Source organism: Ciconia boyciana, chromosome 4, assembly GCF_034638445.1.
Source record: "Ciconia boyciana chromosome 4, ASM3463844v1, whole genome shotgun sequence".
NCBI lineage: Eukaryota > Metazoa > Chordata > Aves > Ciconiiformes > Ciconiidae > Ciconia > Ciconia boyciana.
In genome coordinates this window covers 12254221-12281573 of record NC_132937.1, presented here as the reverse complement: position 1 = coordinate 12281573, position 27353 = coordinate 12254221, and the positions used below count along the sequence as shown (strand labels likewise).

The 27353-nt window shown below is 57.9% G+C and overlaps 2 protein-coding genes and 1 pseudogene across 10 annotated transcripts; 2 read left to right on the top strand and 1 right to left on the bottom strand.

The window, feature by feature from the left end:
• Window positions 1-473: 473 nt before the first annotated feature.
• CREB3 (cAMP responsive element binding protein 3) lies at window positions 474-27339 on the bottom strand. Of its 9 annotated transcripts, none has more exons than XM_072860339.1 (11): window positions 26993-27114; window positions 25767-25935; window positions 25418-25688; window positions 25093-25205; window positions 24777-24869; window positions 24081-24187; window positions 23494-23562; window positions 23267-23351; window positions 23050-23131; window positions 19217-19298; window positions 474-893 (listed from the first exon to the last, which is right to left on the bottom strand). In XM_072860339.1, exons 2-11 carry the CDS (start codon window positions 25902-25904, stop codon window positions 749-751), a joined length of 1185 nt encoding a protein of 394 aa, XP_072716440.1. In that variant the 5' UTR covers window positions 25905-25935; window positions 26993-27114; the 3' UTR covers window positions 474-748. The 9 variants fall into 9 exon arrangements, with proteins under 9 accessions (XP_072716440.1, XP_072716443.1, XP_072716439.1 ...); XM_072860342.1 differs by lacking the exon at window positions 474-893 and adding an exon at window positions 1109-1172; XM_072860338.1 differs by lacking the exon at window positions 474-893 and adding an exon at window positions 8212-8378.
• LOC140651175 (avidin-like) lies at window positions 11325-13125 on the top strand (annotated as a pseudogene).
• Window positions 16318-17363, top strand: LOC140651176 (avidin-like). The gene is made up of 3 exons (XM_072860343.1): window positions 16318-16383; window positions 16911-17121; window positions 17227-17363. The coding sequence occupies exons 1-3, from the start codon at window positions 16318-16320 to the stop codon at window positions 17361-17363; spliced, it is 414 nt and encodes a 137-aa protein (XP_072716444.1).
• Window positions 27340-27353: the final 14 nt, after the last annotated feature.

The following is a 27353-nucleotide window of genomic DNA, read 5'->3' as shown; positions in this document are numbered from 1 at the left end:
AGACTGGGTGGCTAAGGCCAGATACTGGAGGGATCTATGCTGTATATATGTACATAGGCATATATTTCCCACTAACTGGCTGTCACCCCATCAGCCAGAGGGTGGAATAGGATGAGGCTCCGTTTGGAGCACTCAAATTCACAGGACAATGTCACCTGTATGTTAAACTTTATTTTATGAGCTCATGTGGTGGGTTGACCTTGGCTGGCCACCAGGTGCCCACCAAAAGCTGCTCTATCACTCCCCCTCCTCATCTGGACAGGGGAGAGAAAATATGATGAAAGGCTCATGGGTCGAGATAAGGACAGGGAGATCACTCAGCAATTACTGTCACAGGCAAAACAGACTCAACTCGGGGAAATTAATTTAATTTATTGCCAATCAAAAGTCAGAGAAGGATAATGAGAAATAACAACAAATCTAAAAACACCTTCCCTCCCAACCCTCCCTTCTTCCCGGGCTCAACTTCACTCCCAACTTCTACCTCTTCTCCCTGAGCAGTGCAGGGGGTCAGGCAATGGGGGTTGCGGTCAGTTCATCATGCATTGTCTCTGCTGCTCCTTCCTCCTCACGCTCTTCCCCTGCTCCAGCATGGGGTCCCTCCCACGGGAGACAGTCCTCCATGAACTTCTCCAATGTGGGTCCTTCCCAGGGGCTGCAGTTCTTAATGAACTGCTCTAGCGTGGGTCCCTTCCACAGGGTGCAGTCCTTCAGGAACAGACTGCTCCAGCATGGGTCCCTCACGGGGTCACAGGTCCTGCCAGAAGACCTGGTCCAGCGTGGGCTCTTCTCTCCACGGGGTCACAGACTCCTTCGGGCGCATCCACCTGCTCTGGCGTGGGGTCCTCTGTGGGCTGCAGGTGGATATCTGCTCCACCATAGACCTCCATGGGCTGCAGGGGGACAACCTGTGTCATCATGGTCTTCACCATGGGCTGCAGGGGAATCTCTGCTCTGGCACCTGGAGCACCTCCTCCCCCTCCTTCTTCACTGACCTTGGTGTCTGCAGAGTTGTTTCTCTCACATATTCTCACTTCTCTCTCCCAGCTGCTGTTGCACAGCAGTTTTTTTTCCCCTTCTTAAATATGTTATCACAGAGGTGCTACGACCGTCGCTGATTGGCTCAGCTTTGGCCAGCGGCGGGTCCGTCTTGGAGCCGGCTGGCACTGGCTCTGTCAGACATGGGGGAAACTTCTGGTATCTTATCACAGAAGCCGCCCCTGCAGCCCCCCCTGCTACCAAAACCTTGCCACGCAAACCCAATACGCTCATTAGGAAAGAAAACAAACATGTCAAACAAGGGCTCAATGCCCTTTGCATGGACTCATCTAACACGTGAACTCACTAATTCATCACTTCAGCAACTCACAAAGTTTCTAACTCACAAATTCCCTAATCCCTAACTCGCAGCTCCTAACTTGGGTGCCTATGAGCACCCCAGGCAGGAGCCGCGCAGGCAGGGAGAGGCACGAAGGGCTTGGGCAGGGGGATGTACCTGGGGGCTGCAGGGCTGCCAGGGGAAGAAACTGTTGGATGGGGCAGGGATTTTGAGGTAGCGAGCACACAGTGCCCTGGGCAAGTGTCAGGGCCTGTCCACCATCCTCTTCCTCTTGCAGGGTGCCCCTGCCTGCCCTTCCCCAGCCTTCCTCTCCCTCTGCTCCTCTCCTTTCCTGCTGGGCTCTGGGGCTGCTCTCAGGCCCCCCAGCTCCTGGGGAGTGCACAGACCAGAGCCTGTCCAGGGTATGCCTTTACCGGCCAAGCCACAACTGGCTGAGGTGTCTGGTGGTTCAGCTTTTGATCAGAAGCCACCCCTGCATCTTCATCCTCACCCCTGCACCCTCATCTTTACCCCTCCACTCTCGTCCTCACCCCTGCACTCTCATCCTCACCCCTGCACCCTCATCCTAACCACTGCATCCTCAGGGCTCATTCTCATTCTCACCCTCCCCAAACGCCAGCTGTGGCTGTCACCAGCAGCATGAGCAGGTCCCTGCCTCAGCACTTCCCTTTCAAACCGCTTCTCCAAATGGTCTGTGAGGTTAAAGCCTCGGGAGCCCAGCGGGAGCGGGAGGATGAGACTGGGAGCCCTGGCAGGGGAGGCCACAGGGGATGTGGGACCACTGAGAACCATGTGGGACCGGGGAGTAAAACTTCATTTCTGTCCTTTCATCACCCCCATGGCTGGGGGGTGTCTCTTGGGGTCTCCTAAAAAGGCAGCCCACAGGATAGGAGACGATGTAAGCAGTCTGCTTGTTTAATTGTGGAACAGAAATAGAAAGCAAAACCACAGAGTTTACAGGAAGCCAGCACCTACAGTGCTATCGCCACTGCCCTGCCCCAAGCTGCACCTGTCAGGTGCCCCAAACATCCCCCCATCCTGGCCCCACTTCCCATATGGCCCCATCCTTGATCCTTCAGCATCTGTCCTGCTCCCCTGCAGGAACAGCCCACCCTGGCCTGATCCTGCCCTGATGTTCACTGACCTTTTGTTCTCGCCTGGTAAGTGTGACTGGGGCTTCCCACCTCCGGCCTGCAACGCCCTGGGGTTTTCCTATTGCTGTTGGGGCAGGTTCGCTTCCTTCATCTGCTGAATCTCTGGAGATGCTGCAGAACACCACCTGTTCCCGCACACATACCCTCGCCCTGCCCTCACGACTCCCTGTCCTTCTGTCCATCCCCTGCAACGACCAGGGGGTGGTTTGGGGTGCGGGGGCTCCTGCAGGGCAGGGGTGAAACCCAGGCACAGCCCTCAGCCAGGGGCTGCCAGGACCCAGGCCAGGGACTCCCAGGCTGGGCCATGTCAGCGAGCAGCTCCAGTCATCCTCGTCTACATCCCCATCCCCGTGCCCGTCCCCATCCCGATTCCCATTCCCATCCCCGTCCCTGTCCCCGGCCATGCCCATCCCCGTCCCCATCCCATCCCCGTCCCCATCCCATCCCCATGCCCGTGCACGTCCCCGTCCCTGTCCCTCCCGCTGGTGCCGGCCGGGACTTTCCGGGAAGGCAGCGGCGGGGCCGAGCCGGACTATAAAGGGGAGGGTGGCCCCGGCACGGTGTGCTCCGGTCTCGCCGCTGCAGCCCGATGAGCCACCGCCTCCTCTCCGCTCTCGCCCTGCCCGTCGGGGCGGCCCTGGCCGCGGCCGCGGCGGGGAGCCAGGTGGAAGCGGGGACACGCGTGGTAGCGCCTGCTGCGGGTGGCTGCTGGGCGACGCGCGTGGGAAATTCGGCCCTGGGGGAGGATGCATGGGGGCACGCGTGGGGATCCCGGTGTCCGGGGAGGGACACGCGTGGGACACCCACCCCGGGGGGGGCACATGTGGGGGCTGCAGCACTTGGGGGGAGGAGGGACACGCGTGGAGGACCCACCCGCGGGGGGGAGTCCCCCGGCAGCAGGAGGACCCTCTGCTCCAGGGGGGACACTGACGGGAGCTCCTGCCGAGGGGGGTGCTCCGAGGGGGAGGGATGCTCCGGGGTTGTCTGTGTCACCGGGAGGGATGTGCATGGGGATCCCTTCCCTGGTGCAGGGGGACATGCAGGGGAATTGGGGCAGGTGTAACCTGGGGACCCTGCCCCAAGGGGTGGCTTGCCCCTGCCCAGGGAGGGGAGGGAGTGCTTGGAGCCGGAGCTGGAGCCTTGCAGGTGGGCTGCTGCAGGGCACTGGCTGTGCCACCTCCTTGGCCACGCAGGAGCCTACCATGGACCAGTGGGCTCTCCACTTGTACCACGCACCAGTGCTGAGCACAGCACACGTCCCTACAGGCACGGGCAGATGTGTCCTGGGGTAACACAGCTCACCTAGCAGGGCTGGAAGCGGGGGTCCTGCCCATGTTCCTGCCTGTCTGGGACTCTTGCCTTTAGCTTTTCCTCTTCACCTCTCCCCTTCTACTTGGCTTACTCCAGCTTTTGGCCCTCCTGACGTGGCTGAGATGGCGTTGACTTTATAAATCATGTCTCTTAAAAATGAGTGCCTGAGCACTCGCGGGGCTCTGGAGAAACCCTGCTGTGCCACTGCCCACAGCTTGCCCCTGTGTTTCATTTCTTTTGCAAGCTCCTCTGCCAGGCAGCCGAGATCCCTGGGGGAGGAAAGGCTGGTGCAAAGGAGGCAAAGGCGACCAACACCAAGTGGTGGCTGGGCCGCAAGCAGAAACACCCCGCAAGGAACGGCAAGGTGAGTGCTGGCACCCCGTGGGCATCAGGGGGGTGCAGGCAGGGGGGTCAGCCCGCAGGGCAGGGTTAGGCACTGCATGCGGACAACCCCTGGGGACATGCCCGCTCATTCCCTGGCAGTGTGACCTGACCGGCTGGTGGGAGAATGAGCTGGGCTCCAGGATGCACATGTCAGGGCAACTTCTCTGGTGAGTACCACACCGCTGTGTTGAGTGCCCAGAAACCCATCGAGCCATCCCCCCTCGTTGGCTCCCAGCACTTGGATGAGGACGGGCAGTGCACCTTCGGCTTCACCATCAACTGGAAGAAGTTTTCTGGTCAGTAGCTGCAGTGGTGGCCGTGCCCGGATGGGGCAGGGGATGGGAAGGGGAGCTTAGGCTCAGCTCCCCCAGCACTCACCTCGCATCCCTCTGTCCCCTCCTCTCTTGTCCCCAGTCTGTCTTTCCCCGACCTCTCCCTGCTCTGGCTGGTGTCTGCAGACAGCAGGAGACTTCCTGAAACACTGTTCAGGCATCAAAAGTTGCTTTGACAGCATCTCTGCCGCAGAGCGTTTCCCTGCAACCATTGGGACCCACCCAGACTCTGTGAGCATTAAACCCGCTGGTGCTTGTGAAGCCCCAAAAGCAGCCGGGACCCCACTGGGATGCTAATGGCCACCACTCCCCCAGACTCCACAGCTGTCTTTGTGAGCCAGTGCTTCGCTGGGGCTGGCGGGGAGGAGGTCGACTCCCTGCCCAGAGACTGGAAAGGCACCAGGTGAGCCACGGGACCCCTGGCCTGGCTGGGACACATGCCCCTCTGCTGGCCAGGCACCGATGGGCTTCTGCTTCCCTGCAGGACCAGCTGCAATGTCTTCACTTGGATGGGCTGAAGGGAGGAAGGAGAAGCCTCTCACCCTCCATTTAGCATTTATCGCTCTCACAACCTGATGGAAAGCAGAGCAATCACTGGCTCCCCAGCTCCAACCGGGCTTGGGGGACTGGGGGACCCCTCAGCAGCATCAGTGTGTACCAGCATCGGGACTGTTATCAGCTCTGGAGGAAGATACCCCCAAAAACCAATTAAAATTAAAGTTTTTTTCTTTAAACCCAACCTTGTGCGGTCTATGGATATGTCCTGGGGAAGCTGGGCTAAAGCACTGCGGTGGGTGCAGGGCAAAGCTCTCACCCCGTTACTCCGGGAAGAGACTGGCCCTGAGAAAGCCCCTTTTCCAGCCCAAAGGAGCTTTGCAGCCGCTGCAGATCACTGCAGGTTGCCAAAGAGAGAAGGGCAACCAGTGTGGGTAAGGTAAGGATCAGGAAAGGTCTTTGGGAAGCCAGCACGGAGGAGAAGATGGTCTCTACACAGGCACATTTGTTGTCTGGTTTCTCCTGCCAGGTGCTCCTTCTGCCCCAAGAAAGTCCGACTTTATTTTCAGTACAGATTAGCCGCTAGTGCCAAAGTGGCTCCAGCTCAGGACATGGTGTCAGGCTCCAGTCAACCCTAATTCCTGCTGGGGAGGATGGATTCCCTCCCCTCTGGGGGATCCCACTCCCAAAGGGGCTCCCTCCTCCTGCCAGGCAGAAGCCTGGGGCGCTGCATCCGAGAGGTGGGGGGGGGAACAACACAGGGATGGCGCATCCCCAAAGTGACCCTCTGACACCAAGCGTGGGTCAGCACTGGCTCTTCCCTGCTCACTGCTGGGTGAGTGTGATGGGAGGGTGAGCTGGGGGGGCCCTTCTGCACCCCGAAAAGCTGGGTCTCAGGCAGCCCTCAGGTAGGCAGGTGTGGGGTCCCAGCTGTGCCCATGCTCCTGGTGAGTGGCGAGGGCTGCTCCGTGCCGGCAGCACAGTGCCGGTAGCTGCAGCACATCCAGCCCCAAACCTCTTCCTAGGGAAATGTGCATGATTTACTGGAAAGGGGAAGCCCAGCAAACCCAGCCCCAAACCCCTGCCTGCCGGACTTTGTGACTTACTGTAAATGGGCAGCACTGGTGCTGCCTGAGTTGCCCCTCCCAGCCGAAACAAATAATTTCCAGGAAACTCAGCTTGGGGGTCTGAATCAAAACTTGGTCCTTGAGCTGCCTGGTCCCAAAATAACCCCGAACAGTGCTGCATGCCCCATGCTGGCATCCTGCCTGGGATTTGGGCAGCCCAAAGGCAGGAGTGGGCTGGCAGGGCTGCCACCTCCCACTGCTCCCCTGGCTTTCCTGCCGCGGATGCTGTGGGAGAACTTTGCTAACAGCATCTGCAGCTTTAACAAGTTTTCCACCTGCTCTTTGTGTTGGCCTGCCTTGTTGTGGACTTGCACATGATTTGCTTTTCACATTTTCTCTCGTTGTAGGAATTATACAGCCACCACCTAGACCATGGTAGGAATTAAGCGGACGCCACCTCAACAGGGCTTGTCCCTAGGTTCCGCTTTAATAAAAGAATCAAACAGAGTTCCTTCTTCTGCTATGTTTAATATCCAATAGTAGTTACAGCTCGAGCTGGGTGCCTCTCAAGAGGGACCCCATCTGTCAATTGTTACTGGATTTTATAGTCTCTATAGGTCGCTTGATTTCCTGATGGCACTTCTGCTCATCCAATCCTGTTCGTGGAGTCGGGGGGGGGGGGTGGGGGGGGGTGGTGTCTTCTTCTGATTTGCTCTCGCAGCCTCCAGGCACCCTTTTTGTCTGTGTCTTGAGACATTTCCTTATCTTTTGTTACAGAATATCCTGTACTTAAAGTTTTACTTATACTTCCTTACCTACCAGTTACATTTCCATAGATAAAAACAAAGGTTAAAGCACAATTCATGCGGACTAAGGCTTCATTTACTTTAGTCACTAGTGCTAAGCTCTGGCACAAATTAGTCTCTCACTACACTCTCTTGGGTGCATCTTCCTCTTCTGGAGTGATGCTGCTGTTTCCTTCTTGGTGCCTCCCTAGAATTTCTCCAGCTTTTTCGGTTCTTTTACAGCCTAAGTAGAGTGCCTTTACATCAGCCCTCTGCTATGGGATCCTTGGGTCTGTGCTGCCTTTTACCTGCTTTCGAGGAACCTGGGGATTAGGAAAGAGGGCGGCAGAGGGGCCACTGGACTGTGCTCTCGCCCCGAAGCATGGCCAGCTCAGCAATGGGGCATCCCGCTAAGCCTGCAGCTTTACCACACCCGTCCTCCTGACTTTATTGTCGCCTTCATGTCAACATTTCCCCGGGGCAGGGCTCCCAGGAGGCAGCAGTCCTGGGGCGCTCCAGCAAGGTGGCAGTGCTGACTGCGGTTTGAGCAGTCTGCAAATCCCCGCGGGCAGCCACGGTGCTGGTGAGAAATGCAGCGGGCACGGGCTGGCAGAGCTGTTTGCAAGGCCAGTCTCTATATGAGGGCACTCAGCAAGGCTGCAACACACCTAGCATCTCGGTTTGGGGGTGATAGAATGTGGTGTGCCGGGGGTGCTTGCGGGGCTCTGGGGGGCTGTGGCTGAGGATGCTTCCCCGTGGATGTTGGGCATTCATCAGCACTGGGTTTTACCCAGCTGCAAGACCTGCTCGCAGTGCTTTGCATGCTGCTCATGTCTGCTCTGCCTCTCTGAGCCGCAAACCTGGCGCTATTCACCTCCTTCCAGCTCAGGCTCATCAGCACAGCAAAGCTGAGCAGCAGGGTCCCCTTCAGCCCCACTGCAGACCTCCCTCTGGGAGGAAAAACCAGCCGTTGCTCCTGCATGGCAGGCCTTGGTTGTGGTCGTTTACGTACTGTGAATGCCTTTGGAAGCACAGGGAGCTGGAGGAAGCAGGAAGCACTTTGCAATCACACTGTCGTGGTTTAGCCCCAGATGGCAACTAAGCACCACGCAGCCGCTCACTCACTCCACCCCCCCTACCCTCGTGGTGGGATGGGGAAGAGAATCGGAAGAGCAAAAGTGAGAACACTCGTGGGTTGAGATAAGGACAGTTTAATAGGTAAAGCAAAAGCCGCGTGCACGAGCAAAGAGAAGCAAGGAATTCATTCACTACTTCCCATGGGCAGGCAGGTGTTCAGCCATCTCCAGGAAAGCAGGGCTCCCTCACGCGTAATGGTTGCTTGGGAAGACAAACACCATCACTCCGAATGTCCCCCCCTTCCTTCTTCTTCCCCAGCTTTATATACTGAGCATGACGTCATGTGGTATGGAATAGCCCTTTGGTCAGTTTGGATCAACAATCCTGGCTGTGTCCCCTCCCAGCTTCTTGGGCACCTGGCAGAGCATGGGGAGCTGAAAAAAGTCCTTGACCAGTGTAAATACCGCTCAGCAACAGCCAAAACATCAGCGTGTTGTCAATATTATTCTCATACTAAAACCCAAAACACAGTACTACACCAGCCACTAGGAAGGAAATCAACTCTATCCCAGCTGAAACCAGGACACACACGCAGCGTATCGCTGCTGCCGTGTCTGTGTTGCACAGGTGCTCACAGGTAGTGTATCAGTTAAAAAAAAGAAAAACTAATTTATTGGGATCTTGGCATGGGGTAATGCTCACGTAGGGGATCAGTTGGTCACTCTCCGGATGGAGGAGTCTCCGTTGCAGGGGTTCTTGCAGCAGCACCTCCAGCGGGGTCAGGTAAGACTCCCTGAACCACTCCCTGTTCAGCTCTTGTCCAGCTGTTAGCCATGCTCCAGTGCATGCATGATCCATCGCTACTGCTTGTCTCAGCTACGTGGGAAACAGCACTTACATGTCTTAACCACATGCAGAAGACTGTCCTACGTGACCATTTCTGCAGGGACTGTTCCTAGCAACTGTTTACAAATGTCTCAGCACTGAACATCTCAGTGCTCAATGTCTCAGTGCCCAACATCTGTCTCAATCCAGCTGTTGTCCCACCTAAGCAGATGGAGCTGGGGAGTTCCCAGGTCACCCAGGGACTCCATGGCTGGTTGGTACCAAGACATGCTGCAGTGATGACAAAAGAATAAATCTGATTTTCAAGCCTATAACTTCACTTATAAATGAAGTCCCGTAGCTCCTGCCCCCTCCACCGTGTCCACGTGGTCATCACTCCTGCCAGCCCCCTGGTTGGGACCGCACACACTGCTCTGCTCCTCTGCCTCTCTCCTTGGCCCAGCTCTGGCTGCATCCTTGCCAAGCATGGACCATCATGCTGGGAGGATGGAGGAGCTCCTTGGCCAGGTCCCCAGACCTTCCTGGAGCTGACTAGGAGCCAGGGCACCATCCCACAAAGCCAGGCAGCACCCAGTTCAGCAGCGAGCTCCCACTCTGGAGGACGATGGGCAGGCTTAGCATCACTCTCCTCTTCACCCTGACCACAGCATCCCTCAGCGCCGCGTTGCAGCCAAAGGTAAGATTTGGTGCCAGGTCTGGGCCGGCACACTGCGCAGAGACAGACAGTGGGGCTGTAGCTCCCAGGGATGCCTGCTCCTGCCGCCCTGCCTGCCATCCATCTGTCCTGCCCCATCCCCAACCCCAGAGCTGCATGACTGGTGGCACCTCCATGTCCCCACTTCTGGCTCTTGTCCGAGCAGGTTCTGCCCAGGATGAGGTGAGGCAGAGCTGGATGCAGGCTCATCTGGGCTCATCCCCCCATGCCCTGCATATCCCATGCCTGTCCAGTGCCGCATCCCTGGTCCCAGTGGGGCAGGAGGCTGGGGAGGGAAACATCACCCACCTGCAAGCAGCCTTTCCCACTCCCAAACTGGCAAGCTGGCTGCCTAACAGAGGGAAACCACTCACCCTGGCACTCTCTCCCACCTCCCACCCCTTCCGCAGACTCCACCACTGCCTTCGTGGGCCAGTGCTTTGTGAACAAGGATGGGAAGGAAATACTGAGGACCATGTGGATCACATGAAGTGAGGTTGACAGCCTCAAGGGCAACTGGAAAGCCAGCAGGTGAGCCCAGGGCAGAACAGGGCCATGGGATGCTGCTCCATCCCTGCTCTGTGCTGGGGCTGCACCCATGGGTGCAGCATGGAGCCCCTGGGGGGAGCGCTGAGCCCCGGGGGTGGGTGCCAGTGCTGGGAGCCAGCTGGGCAACAAGCAAGGGAGAGCGGTGCCGGGACCCCAAGGGCTGTTGGAGCAAGTCCCCGGGATGGGATCTGAAGGCAGCTACTATAATTTTCTAATTAAAAACAAAGTGCAATTTGCACATGAGCATTGCTGCATTGTGCTCTCTGAGGAGGAGGAGAGTGGCCCTCCTGGTGCCTTCACCCCTGGGGCAGATGTGTCTCTGGAGGATGCTGTAAGCAGACGCTCATCCCCTGTGCAGGGCAGGGGCCAGAGGTCCCTCCTGACCTGGACATGGCCAAGTGCCAGCTCTGTCTTCCCCTGCAGCATCAGCAGAGACATGTTCACCTGGTTGGAGAGATGTCTCGGAGGAGGTGGCTGTGCCATGTCCCTGTGCAGCAGCCAGGTGGTCCGAGGACCCCTGCCCACCCGCCCATCCTCGGTACAGTCTCATACCATTAAAGACCCCTTGGGAGGGCTCTGACAGGACTCTACCGTGGAGCTGTGCCCTGCTCGGCCTCAAAGCACCATGCATGGGGCATCACCTCCCATGGGGTCTGTGCCCAGGGCACCACACATCCCCTCCTGCAGGGGCAAGCAGATTTTAATATCTACATATCTTCCAGAAAAGCCCTTGTGCACTTACAAGAGGGATTAATTCAGGGGTGCCCAACAGCTCCTGCTGCAGTGACAGTCACAGCTCCCAGATGCAGGGAAAACCCAGCACAATGAGGAGAAAAATGGCTTAGAAACAGCAGCAGAAACTTGTAACACGGGAGGGGACTGCCGTGAGGACAAACTCTCACGGGCAGACACACCACCCTTCAGTGCAGCGAAGAGCTGGTCGGGCTGTGCTCATTGCAGTGCTGTGTTTGGATGGCAGCAGTGGGATGGTGGCAGTGGGACAGCATCAGGCTGCTGTGCCCACCCCAAGGGCTCCGTCGTGGAGCAAGGAATGGGTTAGCAGAGCCCCTTGGCTAGTGGATGTGCAGCCGTGCTCAGCCCTGTGTTCCTCCAGTGCTGCCCAGGTCACACAGACCTCCTCACCTCGCCTGCCCCGGGTGCCCTGCCACCCAGCCACCTGCCATGCTGCTGCCAGCTCGGTGCCTGCAAGGCTCTGGTTACAGCCCTATAAAGGGGGCCGGGGCGTGGGGCTGGGAGGGAGCCGCGTTAGGTGCTTCGCAGCCTCATGGCCATGAGGAGCGGCGCTTTCGCCCTGGTCCTCACCCTGGCCCTGGCAGTGTGCGTTGCCCCTGCGGAGAGGAAGGTACAGGGATGGGTGGTGATGGGGACATGGCAGACATGGCACTGGGATGCAGCGTGGGCAGCTGGAGGTCCTCTCAAATGCCATTTTAGGCTGAGGCAAGCAGGAGAGCTTTGCAAGCACCTAGTTCAGGCAATGGGCAGGGTATTTCTGGTTCATCCTCAGCCACCTGGTCACCACCTCCACAAAGTTTCTCTCTCACAGGGGCACCATATACTGGGCAGCCCTTCCCGCAGGGTCTGTGCCCAGGGGCACCACACACAGGGCATCCCTTCCCATGAGATCTGTGCCCGGGGGCACCGCACATGGGGCATCCCCTCCCACAGAGTTTGTGCCCAGGGGCACCATGCATGCTGATGGGGTGGGATGTGCTGGCCAAGCTGCACCGCCTGCTCAGCAGCCGGCAGCACCTGGGGGAGCATTTCCTCAAACTGGGGACAGGGAGAGCTGTGCCCTGCAGTCGCACCTGCAGCAGGGCTTGCGGCTCTGGCTGTGGGGCAGTGGGAGGGATGGGGTCCCCCTCTGTGCCATGCGCAGGGGCAGAGGGCCCATGGCCATGCCCCTTCAGTGCCAGCTCAGTGGGATGTGGAGGAATGAGCAGGACTTGCTGATGGAGATTTCAGTGGTGAGGGAAGACAGGGACTTCCAGGGGAAATACCTCACACAGGTCACCCTCGCCAGCGGCTGTGCCTGTGCTTCCCCCCCCGAAGGGCGCCCAGCAGCAGCCCAGTGAGGGGGGGGCTGGCCCACCTTTGCCTTCACTGTGCTCTGGGACAAGTTCTCCAGTAAGTGCTGGGACACCTGGGGCTGGCACCACCGGGACACCGGGAGCCGGGCAGGCAGTCAGCAGGATTTTTCCTCTGCTGGAAAGTCTGCTGGGTGATGCTTTGGTGCAGCTAAGCAGAGGGAGACAGTGGTACCTGGCCAGCACAGGGCTAACAGGCAACGCTGGGCTCGCATGGGGCAACCCCTCCTCACCCAGCATCTTTGCACCCATCCCTGCTGGGCAGCCCAAGGTGCCCGTGGTGGGTCTGGATCCTGTTAGGACACGGGGATGTGGTGTCACAGAGCCTGCCTTGCCCGAGGGAGCCGCTGGGGAAGGGCAGGTCCCCCTGGGCACGGGCTGGTGGGGCGCATGGCCGTCGGAGTGGGAACACGGCTGCAGCCGGGAGGACCCCGGGGAAGGGTGGGAAGCAGCACAGGTGCTGTCCCCCTCCAACCCCTCACCAAGTGCATCCCCCAGATGCCACCACCACCTTCGCGGGGCAGTGCTTCATGGACGCGGACAGAAAGGAGACGCTGACCACCACATGGCTGCTGCACGAAGCCATTGGGTCCCTTGAAGAGGACTGGAAAGCCACGAGGTAACGGGGGGATGCGGTGGGCAGCAGCCTCACAGAGGGGGCCTCCCCAGGACCCCCAAGGACGAGCATCCCCCTGGGCAAAGGGACCACCCCTGGTAACCCCCCCAGCATGGGTTTGCAGCAGGGATGCCAATGCCTCCTGGCAAGGGGCTTGCCCTGGACAGGGGCATCTGGCAGCTGCTCGGGGCAAGTTGGGGAGCATTTAGGGCCACCCCTGAGTGGGTCATGTCTGCAGGTAACTCCATGGGATCTCTCTGCTTCTCCTCAGGGTGGGCAGAAATGTCTTCACATGCAAACACACCCTGAAAGGAAAGATCCTGCCAAGCTTGTCCCCATCCTGCAAGGATGCAGCTTCGCCCACCCTGTGATGGCACGCTTTGGCTGCAACCTGGCCCTCCCAAGGCAAGCAAAATCAGCCTCTCACATAAAAAAAAATTTAAAAATCATGTCAGCTGTGGTTGTCTTTTTTAAAAAACTGCCCTTGCTCCCCCTCTGAGGCAGCTTCTGTCCCCACAGGTCCCCCTGCAGAGGGGAGGGCTCATTGCTATCTGCTAACCACAACTGCCCTTCCCCGGGGATATCTGGATCCCCCCTGATTACCCTTATCCAGCTCCCTGAGCTCATTTCACACTTTATCCTAATCTGAACTTCCACCCTGCACCATCGCTCCACGCCTGCCCGCCGGTAGCAGAGGTGACATCAGCATTCTGAATCCAGCTGCCTGCCTTATGGTGCCTTCACACCCATCCCTGCCAGATGCCTTTCCAGCCCCAGGACTCTCTGTAGAGTTGGGTGATGGAGGTAACGGTATCGATAGATGCGAGATGTTGGTGAAGCGCTTCCTTTGTGCTGCACGGCACCCTAAGTAAAACATGCACAGTCAAGGTCCCCATCCTGTCCCATCCCATCCCTCTGGGTTACAACCAGGGATTTTACCCTTCTCTGCTACTGCGTTTCGGCAGTGTTGCTCAATCAGCTTCTGTGGACACTTGCCAAGCTTGCGCTTTTGACACAAGGTTTTTGGCAGGTCCATGGGTGAACCCAAAGCCTCTTGCAGAAGCGTTACAAATATAACCCAGTGTGGGATAATAGCTGGAGGTGACTTAGAAATTAAACTTCTATTCACACTTTTAGGTAAGGTACAGCATTGAAGAAGATTCCCGGGTGGAATGCGGCTGACATGCAAGGCCATTCCATGGAAGTTCCCTAGGCCTGTAACCTTAGACGTCAGTGACGCCAGGGGAGCTTGGTGTACTGACTCTAAGAAGGTACTGTTCGGAGGGTGGAGCGGTGTGGAGACGCCGCGGCCAGGCTCTGCAATTAAATGGGAACTCAAAGGTATTGTGTGTGACCAGTAAGCTGCACATTTGCTATCCTGGGCCAACAGTCTGCCATGTTTCTGACAAAATGCTGTCCTTTGATGAACTTTGCTCATTATAACATCATTATAATACCAAAACACACCTCCATCCCAAAAGCTACCCGCCTCCAAGGTGCAACCACTCCTCACTGAGCTTGCGCTCTGAATTTTTCCTAGCCTATACCTTTAAAAGCGAAGCGAGAAAACTTTACACCAATCCTAAACAAAGATGTATGACTAGAGTCACTCAAGCTCCACCCGAAAGGTGAAAGATAGTATAAAATGGCTTAAGAGAAAGCGAACGTTAGGGAAGACACCATCACGTACCACTCTGACCTCTGGGATCAGTCGACGGGCTGAGCCTCTCTTCCCCCCCCATCGGGATGCCTTTGGGTAAGAGTCGAACACTTGGTTATTCCAAGTGCCTCCCCGGGAAACTTAGAAATCTCTCTAGAGTTGCTTTATCATCTTTAACGCATTTATAGCCGGCAGTGTCACTCATACTCTTGATATTTGCACGTGCTTTGCAGACAGTAAATTTATCACCGGTAATCCAAAGAATCTGTGTATCATCTGTTGCTCTAATAAACTGCACTCTTTATTAATGTGGCCGTGATAGTTCATGCAACACGACTAGACTGGGGGGTGCAGCGCGTTTAAATTAACGCTGTCGCCTTTACTCTGATGAATGGCTGCATATACAGTCCTTAGAAAATAACCGTTGACCAAGTCTGAGACTAGGACTGGACTTAGCTGCCCCTAGACTCCTCTCTGAGAAGGAGTTTAGAAAGCAAGGGGGTCCTGTCTGAACCTCGTGACTCAACAGGAGGGTTCCCCCCCCCTCAGCCACTCCTCAGATTCCTACACGACAGTAACTCTTAACGTAACACCCAGCACCAGGGATGCTGACACACAAGCCATACAGTCCATCCAGCCTGGCCCAGCCCCAGTGAGGCCGGTGCACGTTGCCGTGTGCGACATGGCGCGGTGGCTGCCACCTCCCTGGCACTTCAAACGGGGTGGCTTGTCCCTGCCAAACAGCGCAGAAAGGCAGGGGCTGGTGTCAGGCCAAAAGGATGGAGCGTGGCATCCAGGGCAAGGGCAAGAGAGCCCCCAGGGGGGATTTCTCAGGCCTCTGTGAAAAGCCTGTGAGTTTGGGACTGTGTAAAAGGCAACAAGGAGGAGTGATGTGTTAGGAGAGGGATGGTTTCCGCTCGCCCCAGCCTTCAGGGCCACCCGGACCGGAGGAAGAGGTGCTGAGCAGCAGCAGCAGTGGGGCCCCAGGGTGTGCCAGGGCTCGTGGCAGGCGCTGAGTGGCGTGGGTGGTGGTGCCTGCCACCCCAGTGTGGGGCCTCCACCACCCCCAGTACGCACACCACAGCCCTGGTGCCATCCAGTGCCCCAGACACTGCCATCCTGGAGATGGCATGTATTTAGGCACTTGAATCCCACCTTAATTTTTGGTTGTCCACAGCCCCATGCCTGCTCTGGGCACTGCAGGGAGCAGAGCAGCAGCTCGGGCGCACAGGGACAGTGCACACCCTGTTGTGCACATCCAAAGCCCCTAAGAGCAGCAATGCAAACACAAGGAAGGTTAGTGTGTTTAGTAAACACACTTGCTTGGACCCTAGCATCCCACTGCGGTTACTTCTTCCTCTAACTCCTGTAAAAGCAAAAGCAGCAAAATTAGCAGGCAATATGCAGAAGATGCTGGGGAAATGTTATTGCTGCTAAAGCAGAAGGCAGGGTGAGCCTTCCCTCCTGCACAGCACTGCAGCCACTGCAGCTTGCCTCTGCCAGGGATGCCCCAGCACCACATGCGTGACACCCTGGCCAGGCAGTAGCACCAGCAAAGCAGGGAGCAGTTAAATGTTTAAACAGGTAATAATTTCCAGCCTGCATGCACAGGAGACGAATTCCCAAAGAAGGCAGCTGATGCTTTCCAGGCTGCTATTAGGGCCTTAAAAAAACCCCACTGCCCCCACCTCTCTCCACAGCCGTGCTCATCCCCACATTCCTCTGGCGCTGCCTGGGTCACACAGACCTCCTCGCCTCACCTGTCCCAGGCGCCCTGCCACCTGGCTGCCCACTCTGCAGCTGCCAGCCCGGTGCCTGCTGTGCCCCAGTTACAGCCCTATAAAGGGGGCCAGGGCACGGGGCCAGGAGGGAGCTGTGCTGGGCGCTTTGCAGCCCCACGTCCATGGGGAGCGGCACTTTCGCCATGGTCCTCACCCTGGCTGCGCACGTCACCCCTGTGGAGAGGAAGGTACGGGGATGGGTGGTGATGGGGACATGGTGCTGGCACCCTGCTACACCCCAAAGACTGGGGCTGGGGGCTGCGGTGCTCGGCAGGGAGCCAGGGCCGGGCTGCTGGACCAGCGCTACACAACGCCGGGGGAAGCTGCGGAGAGACCAGGAGGGAGGGACCACTCGTGCAAGGATGCTCCTCGCTGTGGGAATCCGCCCAGAGACAGGCAGAGCCATGCCCCAGAGAAACTCCATTTCCCACCAAGTGCACAAAGAAAGCAGCGCATCCTGCTTTAGCGTGGGGAGGACCCACTCTCCCCTGGGTGGGAGCAGCAAACACCCCAGAGCAGCAGCTGGGCTGAAGGCAATTGGTGCCGGCAGGTGCAATGCCTGTGCTGAGGGGGCAATGCTGGTGGCATGAGCTTCACGTGGGGTCCACAGTGCATCCCCCAGTGCCGCCCCGGGGCAGAGCCAGGGTGGTGGGATGGAAGCAGGGTGCCCCCCCTGCCTGGCCAGGTACCCCAAGCCACAGCACTGGCCTTGCAGTGCCTCCTCTCCGAGTCCTGGCAGAGTGACACCAGCCGCCGGATGGTTGTGTCCGTCCTCAGCGAGGATGGCAGCTTCTCCAGTTCCTACTTGCCGGGGCCTGCGGCCAGTGACCCCGAAATCCTCACCTCGCTGCTGGAGGGGTCCCAGCAGGATGCGGGGCTGGTCTCACAGCCCACCTTCTCTTTCATTGTGCGCTGGCAGCACCGAGGTAGGTGGGAGGGGGCCAACGCCCCACAGCGGGGATGCCAGCAGGACCCAGGGGGGTGGCTTCGTGCCTTGCCGCCCCAGCTCATGCCCCCTCAGACCCTTCCAGACTCAGAGAGAGACCGGACAACCACCTTCCTGGGCCAGCGCTATGTGGGCACCAACGGGGAAGAGACCCTGCACACCCTGTGGCTCCTGCAAGAGGTGGCTGAGGGCCCTGCTGAGGACTGGAAAGCTACCCGATGAGTGCCAGGTCCCGGCCACCGCTGTGCTGAGCTTTCCTGCGCCCCAGGCTGGAGAGGGGATAAATCCCATGGGATGAGGCACAGTGGGACCAGGAGGGTGAAATGGGTTTGTCACTGGTGATGAACAGGGGCTAAGGAGCATCCCTGTGACCTGGCCAGTTCCTGCATCCCAGGTGCGCCCCAGGGCTGGGTGAGCACAGGATGGGGTCTGGCCCCAGCTGGACCCCCCTGGGACTCCCCTCACACATAGCCCGGGGGGGGAGAGAGCAGAGCATGATGCCAGCACCCAGATCAGCCTCCGCCACAGGGTGCTGGAGCCCTGGGCATCCCGCTCAGCACCCAGCAAGGACACAGCGCCCCCCCCTCGGGTTTCCCCTCTGTACCCACCACCACAGCATAGGTGACCCCAGCTGAATGAACCACAGTGATTTGGGGTTTCCTGCAGGATTGGCACCAGCATTTTCACCCGGATAAAATAACAGCAAGTGGGGAAATCCAGGAGGCACAGGCCAGGCCCACAAGGAGACGGCGCTCCCCCCAACCAGGCTCTGCCTGTGCTGATGTGCTGCGTTTCGGCAGCTCTCAGTCCACGGGTTCATGTTTTCCCAGGCAAGTTCAGCCTAGCATGAAGGCTGGGCACCAGGCACAAAATAAAGGGTTTCTGTGGGGATGTAGGACTTGGCTCTGGTTTCTGCCCTGCCTCGAACCTGCAGGGTTTGTCTTGCCCCACAGCCACCCTCCCATGGGAAGGTTTCGTGCATCATCGCTGAGGGCAGCAGGGGCCCTGGGAATGGGGGCTGTCCCATGTCCCCTCCCTGGCAGTGTGCAGTAGCACTGCACCTGCAAATCTGCCGCCATGCTGCGGGCAACTTGTCCCTCAGGGTCCCTCACAAACATCCCCAGGAGGTGCAGGGCAAACTGGGCTGTGTTCAGGTGGTGGGATAATGCACAGCCTCAGTGGGACACTGTGGGGTCCGGGGCAGGCTCCAGGCAGCTTGCGCTCCCCGCGTGAGCAGAGCAGAGGAAGTTTCTCAGGCGCCTGAATGCACGGGGCAGCTGCAAATGGCTTTTGCAGAGCCAGCAGCCTCCTGTTCCCAGCCCCGGCGGATGCACTGCAGCGGCCAGCTGCCAACCGCCCTCCTGCATCAGGGGCGGAGAAAGCTCCCAAACAGCCCGTCCCAAGAGAGCCCCCTCGGCGTGGCTGTGTCCCCTGAGCAATGCACACGAAGGGGTCTCCAGCCAAGCCCCTGCTATACAGCGTGTGGCCAGGGAAAGGGAAGAGGGGAAGGACACATCTGGCACCGGCTTTTTTTTCTTTTCAGGCATCCCAGGCCAACCTCTCTGCTTTCTGCCTCAGACACCTTGCCAAAGCAGTCCTGACACAACCAGCTCCCTTGGGGGTTCAACAGCCCTGGGGCTGAGGTGCCCAGTTTCAGGAGCTGGGGGAAGGTGGTGGCTCCATTGCTGTATTTCCAGCTTCTTTTTTAACCAGGCGCTCAGATTTCTGCTAGATTTTCTGTTTCCACCAATATCCAGCAGCTGGTGCTAGTGGATAAAAATAGGATGGATACTAACATGGGGTTTAGGTTTCCCTTGGAAAGGAGGATATGTCTTACTTCTGCTCCTGACTAAAATTCTCACCTCGCCGAGAAACCCCGATTCCTTTAAAGCTGTGAGCAGGAGGTATTTTGTACCGGTCACACAACCAGCAATAGGAGACAAATTTCATTTCACACTTTCAAAAACTTTCAATATAAGCTGCTACCACGGAAGGGAAATGGCACTACCAACACTCAGGGAGTCACCAAGCAAAAAAGAGAGGGTTTCCATTCGGCAACACCTGTAGGGACTTACCGAGGGCTGAGCAGAATATTTTGCCCCGAAAGGCTCATGTTTCTGGTCCATTGGCGCACTCCCACGCTGCTGATGCAGACACCTGCCAGGGGACACGCATGGGATGTGATTCAACCTCGGGAATAACAGAGGGAACACAGTGGGAAGGGCAAGCAGGGACCGTAACATCAACCCAAGCCAGAATGTGGAGGCCACGTGTGCATGCAGGCAGTGCACAATGCACAGATAGCATGCGCTCTGATCCCTGCAGCATGCAAGGAATAAAGATGTCATGGACAGGCTGCAGCAAGGATGAGGAGGGTCGCAGAATTACCAGGCTCCTCCTGTTCCTCTGCCTGATGGAAACAAGGTGCGAGCCTCCTCAGCCAAAGGACTCATTCCGGGCATTTTTATCATTGCTGCCCCTTAACCCAAGGCGTGAGGCCCAGGCTGGGCTTCCTTCCTCTCGCTGGCTCAGAGCCACTCACTGTGGGACCAATGCAAGAACACAGAAAGCAATGAAAAACAGAAGCCCTGGGGCAGCATGGGCTGAGATCACAGAGCAACCATTCCCAAAACTCCCAGTGCAGTACCGGGACCAGCTCTGGGCTCTGAGATATCCCCACCTCTGCCACAATCTTTCCGCATGGAAGGGCTGTGCTGGCTGGTGTGGGCAGTGCCTAGTGGCAGGAGCATGTGTTTGGCTGTGTTTGATGAAGAGCCTGCTGTGCTTGCCTGGCTCCCTGCCCACTCTCCCAGAGCTATCTCCCCTCCTGACATTTGGCCAAGCAAGCCAGACTGCTGCGGAGCATGGTGCTAACCCCATCACCCCTGGCCAAACAACAGCTCTGGTGGCCACTGCCTGCATTGCTAGCAATATCACTGTGTTTTATTTCGGATGACTCCTACAGATATTAATTAGCACTGGGCCAGGGACTCCAGGTGACATCAGTGGCATTACGCACGCTGGCCTTGAACTGCAAAAAATGAAACGAAAGCAAGGATGGGGTCCTAGACCTTCTTGCCACCACACAGCTCCTGGGGAAAAAGGTTCAGTGGTTCCCTGGGGATGCTCACAGGCTGCCCTCCCTGGGCAGGGCAGAGCTGTGACTTGATGCTGTTACAAGTGTGCCATCACCTGCCCTGAGACACGGCCCGTGGGTGAGCCACCCTCTGGCTGTTTCTCCTCCACGGGCAGAGAAACAGCACTCAATTTTACATCTCATCTGTCTGCACAAGTGCCCTTTGCTTCCTGGGCAGGTTGCAAGTGCAATGCTGCTTGCACCCATCGCCTCACTGGGCTCCCATGCGCCCAAACTCTGTGCTGGGCTCAGCAGTCTGAGCTCAGGGTCTGCTAGTGCCTCTTGTGGATCCAGTGATCTCAACTGAACCCAGGGCACAGCCCTGATTCAGCAACCACCCAGCAGACAGAGCCCACTCCGCAGCCCCTGGCTGAAGGGACTAGGCTGTTTCACCACCCTGGCTCTGCACTGTTTCCTGCGATTGTGCAGTTGCAGTTCCCCGTTACGAAAGCAGCGGTGGGGGCAGACACCAGCTCCTCGCGCTTCCTACAAGGGAAGCTGCTCGCTTTCACTGCACCAGCAGCTTCAGTGTGCACAGGTCGCACATGGGCACTGGGTGCTCACAACATCCATTTGTCTCCAAAAGTGTTTCAAGGGTGTTGGTGCACCCTTGAAGGGGGGTGAGAGCAGAGCACTGCCCAGCAAACTTGCACCGTGCCTCAACAAGCCCCTCTGCACAGCTGCAGCCACAGGAAGGGAAGGCAGCACCCACTCCCCTTTGTTAGGCTACAAGGGTGGTCACCCCCCCAGCCTCCACTGGGTTCCTCCCACAATGCTCCCAGCCCCTGGCACAGCCCCTAGCCTCCACTGGCCAGCCCAGCCCTGCACCAAAACAACCATGGAGGGCCCAGTCACACAGAGGGCACATTTTATTTACACATCATTAATATTTATTTACACATCACTAATAAGGAAATGTCCTCACCAGTGTAGATCTGAAGTAGGACAAGGAAAGATGCTCAACAAGTACCACTAAGCTGCACTCCAGGAAAGACACCACTTGCCAGCTCAAAGTGTTTCCGCACAGACCTGGGGTGCAACCAGAGCCGGACAACCGCCTCACCGGCCAGTGCAGCAAAGCTCAGGCACACGAGGACACAACTTTGAAACCAGCCTGTGGCCAGGAAAGCCTTCAGAAGAGCGAACAGCTCTGCTGTTCTCTGCTCCACGCCCCCTCAGCAGTCCAGTTCAAGGCATGCCTTCTCTACCTGAGGCATGGACCAGAAGCCCTGCTCCCAGGGTTGTGGGAAATGAAAGGCTCAGCCCCTATGAAGGGAAACAGCATGCGTGGCTCGGGAGGGACTCCACAGCATCTTCTCTAGCCAGGCCAGGAGCTGTGCCCGTGGCTCAACACCTAGCAGGAACAGGGGAAACACAGGGTCTGTCGCAATGGCAGGACCGCTCCCTGCTGGGGCACTGAAGGTCAGCTCGCCATCTCACCCGGAAATCAGGCAACACTGCACGATTAAAGGGAAGGGACAAGGGACAGATGCTTGCAGCCACCAGACACGGTAAGAAGTGCAGGACCCAGCCTGTTCACCTCCACTTGGGCAGGGAAGAAGCAGGGCAGCAGCATTCATCACCACCTGCCTCCAGTCAGATCAGGTACAGGTACCTCAGGCCCAACCACCTTCACCCTCCATATGCCACAGCCTGTCCCTGCAAGCCACGGGACACACCCCAGGCTGCAGGCCACATCAGCAGCCGTAGCAAAGTTCCCACAATTTCCTACCCCATCTCAGATAGGGTCCTGCTATGGACATACAGAGCAGAGTGTAAAATTAGGTCATCCCTAAAATGATTCCTCCCTGGTAAACCCTCTGAGCTGCCAGCAATCAGGAGTATTCAAAAGCATCTGCTTTGATAGATTATCTGTTAACACAGCTCTGCTTGTCCCTGCCCAGCAGGGTGCCCGGTGTGACCCCAACAGGCTGAAGGAGGCAGCAGTCACATCTCATCGGCACGGTGCTGCTGGATGACAACGCTGGCAGTGCATTCCACCCACTCCTGCCTCTTGGCTTTCCATGCTGCCGGCACCGCCGTGTGCAAAGGGTCATTCTGTGAGCGCTGCTCCTGAGGCTGGGGAGGGCCCAGCTCAGAGCCTGCTGCTGCTGGAGGGTCGGAGGATGAGTTGCTGTTGAAAGCAGATCTGGGATTGGACTTGGGTGGACTCTGTCCCTCTTCCCATGACCAATTGAAGCTGCCCAACAACGAGGGGTCCTCAGGGTCTGGGCTGAGCCTCTCCAGTGCAGCTTCCTCCTGCACATCAGGTGCTGCCTGCCTAACCTGGTTTGGGAACTCATGGATCCGCCATGACAGCACTGCAAGAGAGGTAGAGCCAGCCTTGTCATTCCCGCCTTGAGAGCTGGACACACCAGCCTCTCACGGTCCTGCTCTGAGCATGGGCCACCACAGAGCCCATGAAAGGGGAACAAACTGTTCAACTAGGGCTGCCTCCTCCCGGGGAGGCAGGGAGAGGATGCTGCACAGCCGCAAAGCACAAGCTGTGCTTGTGCTCCAAGAGGGACTGGATACATCCAGTTCTGGTACTGTCCTTGACCCAGGGCCCTGCCCCCCAAGCGGGCCTCCGCAACAGGACTGAGGAAGAGTCCAGAGCTGGGGCGAGACAGCAAAGCCAAACCAAGTGGTCATCCCAGGCAAGGGGCTGCTGGGTTGGAGGTGCCCCAGAGTTCAGGCTGTCCCCCAGGAAGGTGCTCTGCCCCAGAGGGCAGCACTTCACCTGGAACCACGCCTCAGCCCTCGGGCACTCACCTCTGAGCTCCGGCTGTGGCGCTCTGCTCCCAAATGAGTAGAGGCTGGGGGAGAGAATGAGGCAGAAGGACAGGACCAGGACCTGGAAACAGAAAGATCAGCAAAGCCCTCAGCAAAGGACATGGATATGCATCACTGGCGGCAATAAACACCTCTCTCCTAGACTTATGGGGACAGCAGAGACCCCTTCACAGACACTGGGGCTGAAGCCACTCACCATGATGCAGGTGCTTGCTGTGGTAGTTTTGGTGGTGGACTGTCTCACCAAGGCCTGCAGTTTCCACAGCTGCTCAAGCAGTGACCTGCAGGAGAGCAGGCAACGCAGCAGCTGAACCAAGAGCTGCACTCCCCTCCTGCCCCTTTGTGGCCAGGGATATACCACAATCCCAAGAGGAACAACCTTCCCCACCACATCTCCTGCCATGTCCAACAATGAGAACTCACATGTTCTGCTTCTGCAGCAGCTGCACCTTCTTCTGCAGCTCGTGGTTCTGAGCCATGCAGGCTGCCACCCTTCCCGGGAAAGATGCACGGGGGAAAAACACAGAGAGATTTTGTTAGTCAACAACAGGGACTCCACCAGAGTCACTCCCTCAGGGAATCAGCCACCAACTCTGGGTGGCTGGGGCAGCTACAAGTGCTCCTGGGGTCTACCTGGCACCAGCTGGAGCAAAGCCCAGAGAATGACATCTCACACCAGGTTTGGGGAGGGGTAAGCCCTGCCCAGTCCCACAGAGAAGCACCAGATTAATCCCTAAGGATGCTTGCTCCTAGCAGCACACCAGCCCTGCAGATCAGAGACACCAGGCTGTATTACAAACTAGCCTAACCTGGAGAACACACTGGACCTGGCAGGCCAGTACCTGGCTCAAATGGAGAAAGCTCTGGGCCATCTCCAAGCCTAAGAGAGCAGGGCAGGATATGCCCTGAGCTTCTGAGCCTCTTGAGAAGACCACAGGGGTCAGCCTCACTTTCTGCCCAGGGTGGCAAGACCCCAGCAGCAGCACAGCATGGCTGCTGCATGCCCATACCTGTTTTCCAGGCCATCCACGTAGATCTTCTTCCTGCGACGACTATCTTGGGCTGACTGCTTGTTCCGGATCTTCCGACGCACTTTCTTCAGAAGCCGCTCTTCAGCCTGCAAGGGCCATTTCTCATTAGCAGCCACCCCAGGGCATTAGCAATCCAGCCCTCACAAATCCTGCATACATCTCAGTGCTCAGCCCTGCTTAGAAAGGCAGCAACCCACATGCTTTTGTCCTCTGTCCCTCCCACACCGCTGAATGAACTGCATGAGCTGCAAGGCAAACCCTGGCCTGCTGATGAGGCCAGCAGCTTCCCCAGCGTAGCAGAAGAGTGAGGCACACCTAAGGGAGATGAAAAGCACACAGCTCACAAAACATTAAGGCAAGCGGAAAGAAAAAGGCACTTGTGGTGTAACTGCTTCCTGCAAGCAGTCGCAAGTGGGGAGACTGACAGCAGCCAGGTCTTGCTGCTCTTCGTATCTACCTGACTAGTAAAGCAGAGGCTGCTATGCACGTGGATACCCCCTGGGCCTCCAAGGGAGGAGGAAGACACCAAGCCCTGCCGCATGCTGCCCTGAATGCAGCACCTGGGTGCTAACGCTCTCACCAAGGCACCATCCTGCATTTTTGACCCCTACTCTGGCTGAAGGGTTTGAGTGGTCCAAGTCTGTTTGGGAGTGACAGGCTGTAGCGAGGACTCACTTTGGTCAGTGGCAGACAGGTTGGTAATGAAACACCTTCTTTCTCCAGGAGCTGCCTCTCCTCCTCTGTCAGGACCAGCTCTGGGAAGTCAGACTAGAAAACAGCAAAAATACACCCACTGAGAATGCAAAGTAAAGGGAGTCCGCCCCAGGGCAGAGAGGGCATGCAGAAAGCCTACAGAACCAGGATCAGCTCTCCCAAAGCAGCATCAAACTTTCCTCTGAGATATCCCTCACAGGAGTCAAGCCAGGAGAGAAGGGGAAACATGAGCAGAAGGCCGGGGCCCACACACTTCCTAAGGCATGGCAGTCAGTACCTGCATGGTGGCTCCGGGCACAAGCTGGGGTCCAGCGTCCACAGCAACAGCAATGGGGAAACTGGAACTCTGTTCCAGCACCTCACTTGTGCCTTCCAAACCCATCCATGTCTCTGGAGAAGGAAAGGAGAGTCAAGCTCCAGGCCTCAGTGAGGCAGCACTCGACCAGCCAGCTTTGAGTGGCACAAAACTACAATTTTATGGCAGCAGAAAGCCACCCAACTCGGCTTTCTCCATCGCTGCCTGGCACCTCCCCAAAAACCCCTACGTGGGACTGCTTTTCTGCCCGTAGCCAGGACAGAAAGAGCCCACGCACATCACTTACCAAGGTCAATGGAAACATTTTCTGCCATTTCAGATCTCACACTTTCAAGCACAGGCCAATCCTGATGGAGGGAATAGTTGTGATCAAACTGCACAACGTCTGAGTTCTGAGGGCTGCCGGCAAAGCCACTGCCAGGGCTATGGGACAGATTCTGATCCTCAGAAATGCTGCTGTCACTGTCAGCAGGCGAATAACCCTGCAGCATGCCTAGTTCATCTTCAAAGGGGCTCAGCAGGGAGCTGATGAAGTCATCCATCTCCTCGTTCAGGAGCTGCAGAGAAAAAGCTTTTAATAAGCAGGGAGCCAAACCTCCCCACAACCCAGCAGCAATTGCTCCTGAAGAACTCACCTCAGGCTCTGGCAGGCCCCAGTCTTCCAGCAGACCATTCTCCTCCCCTGGGATTTCAGGGCAGGGAGCATCACCCTTCATGAGGAAGTCAAGCAGGTCCTCATCTGCCAGGGCAGCCAATTCCTCTGGACACGACATCTGAGCAAGACACCCAAAGTGAGCACAGGCCCTGGGGGAGACACCAGCACTCCTTTAGGATGTCACTCAGCCCCTACTGACAAAGCCTCCCCATGCAATGGCAACAGCTGCCAGGGCCCTGCAGCAACAACCAGGCCATGAGTACTGTCCCAACAAGGCTGTTAGCAGCACTGGTGGCCCCACCAGACTACTGGGACCCAGCCACAGGAGCCAGGCTCCACCCAGAATGCAAAAGCTGCAGGAAGAAGAGGGAAAGTGGAAGGGCCCCAGACTTTTTGCCATGGAGGGTATGCAAGATCCTGCCATTCCACTGAAGCCCAAAGGTGCCGTACCCCTGACATGCAGCCAGCTGGGACAGCCTCCCCATTAGCACCATTAAGATTTCAGATCTAGCTGACAGGTGTCACGGCCCACAAAAAAAAAAAAAAAAAGAAAAAAGATGGCCAGGGCAGACTCCAGTCACAGGGCTGCTGTGCCAGCTACCTGGGAGCAGGAAGTTGGTGTGTGGGGCTGCCCTGCCAGATGGCACAGAGAGCAGAGTCTAGCCAGCAGGAAGCAGAGTAGTGAGAGGAAGGGGAGGTGGGCAGAGTCCAGGCAATGCTGGGGCCCGTTGTTTCCACAGACACTCTATCTATCTAGGACTCTCTATCTAGGAAGCGAGCACTGGGCAGGCAGCAAGGAGAGGAAGAGAACAAGAGGAGACAACAGCATGTGAGGTAGAAGGAAAGGTCACAGGAGCGTGCAGGGCAGGAACCGTTCCCCCGCCTGGACACCCATCCAAAGGAAGCCAAAAAAAACTCTCACAGCCCCAGCCGTGGGGCTGGCCCACAGGCAAGCACGGCGTGCCGCTGCCTAGGGTACAGCCAACAAGTCCCTGCCGGGCAGCACAACCCGAGGCCTGACAGCACAGCCCCACGCGGGAGGAGGGCCGAGGCCCCAGGCGCCCCACCAGCGGGCTGTCAGCGGCAGGCCACGCCACGGCTACGAGCTCCCCTAGCCACCAGCCCCCGCGCCCAACGCCCCGCAGGGTCCCCCAGCCCGGGTGGGGTGAAAGGAGGGCAGCGGGCCGGACCCAACCCAGCCCTCACCTCAGCGCGACAGTACCCAGCCACGCCGCTTCCAACGCACTACTAGTGACGCCACCCGCCTCCCAGCAGGCCGCGCACGCTCAGTAGCCCTACCCCTCCCAGGGGTGACGCCATGGTGCCGGCACCTATTAGCTGACAGCGCGTGGGCAGTGGGAGCGCGCGGCGGCCGTGGGCGGGGGGTACGGCCGGGGGTGCCCGGCCCCCGGTTGCTGTGGGGGCTCGGGGGTGTGAGCAGCGGGCGTAGGGCCGTGCCGCTCAGGCACCGGGCAGTGCGCAACTCTGGGCGTGGGGCCGGGATGCGGGGGGACCGGGCGGAGCGTAGCCCTGGGATACTGTACCGTGCTGTACAGAACCGTACCGC

Coding starts and splice junctions, on each gene's coding strand:
- LOC140651176 (XM_072860343.1), top strand. CDS start 16,318: ATGGGGAGCGGCACTTTCGCCATGGTCCTCACCCTGGCTGCGCACGTC. Junction 16,384..16,910: donor TCACCCCTGTGGAGAGGAAG/GTACGGGGATGG, acceptor CTGGCCTTGCAG/TGCCTCCTCTCCGAGTCCTG. Junction 17,122..17,226: donor TGTGCGCTGGCAGCACCGAG/GTAGGTGGGAGG, acceptor AGACCCTTCCAG/ACTCAGAGAGAGACCGGACA.
- CREB3 (XM_072860336.1), bottom strand. CDS start 25,904: ATGTCGTGTCCAGAGGAATTGGCTGCCCTGGCAGATGAGGACCTGCTT. Junction 25,689..25,766: donor GGGGCCTGCCAGAGCCTGAG/GTGAGTTCTTCA, acceptor TTTTCTCTGCAG/CTCCTGAACGAGGAGATGGA. Junction 23,563..24,080: donor GTGGATGGCCTGGAAAACAG/GTATGGGCATGC, acceptor TTTCCCGGGAAG/GGTGGCAGCCTGCATGGCTC.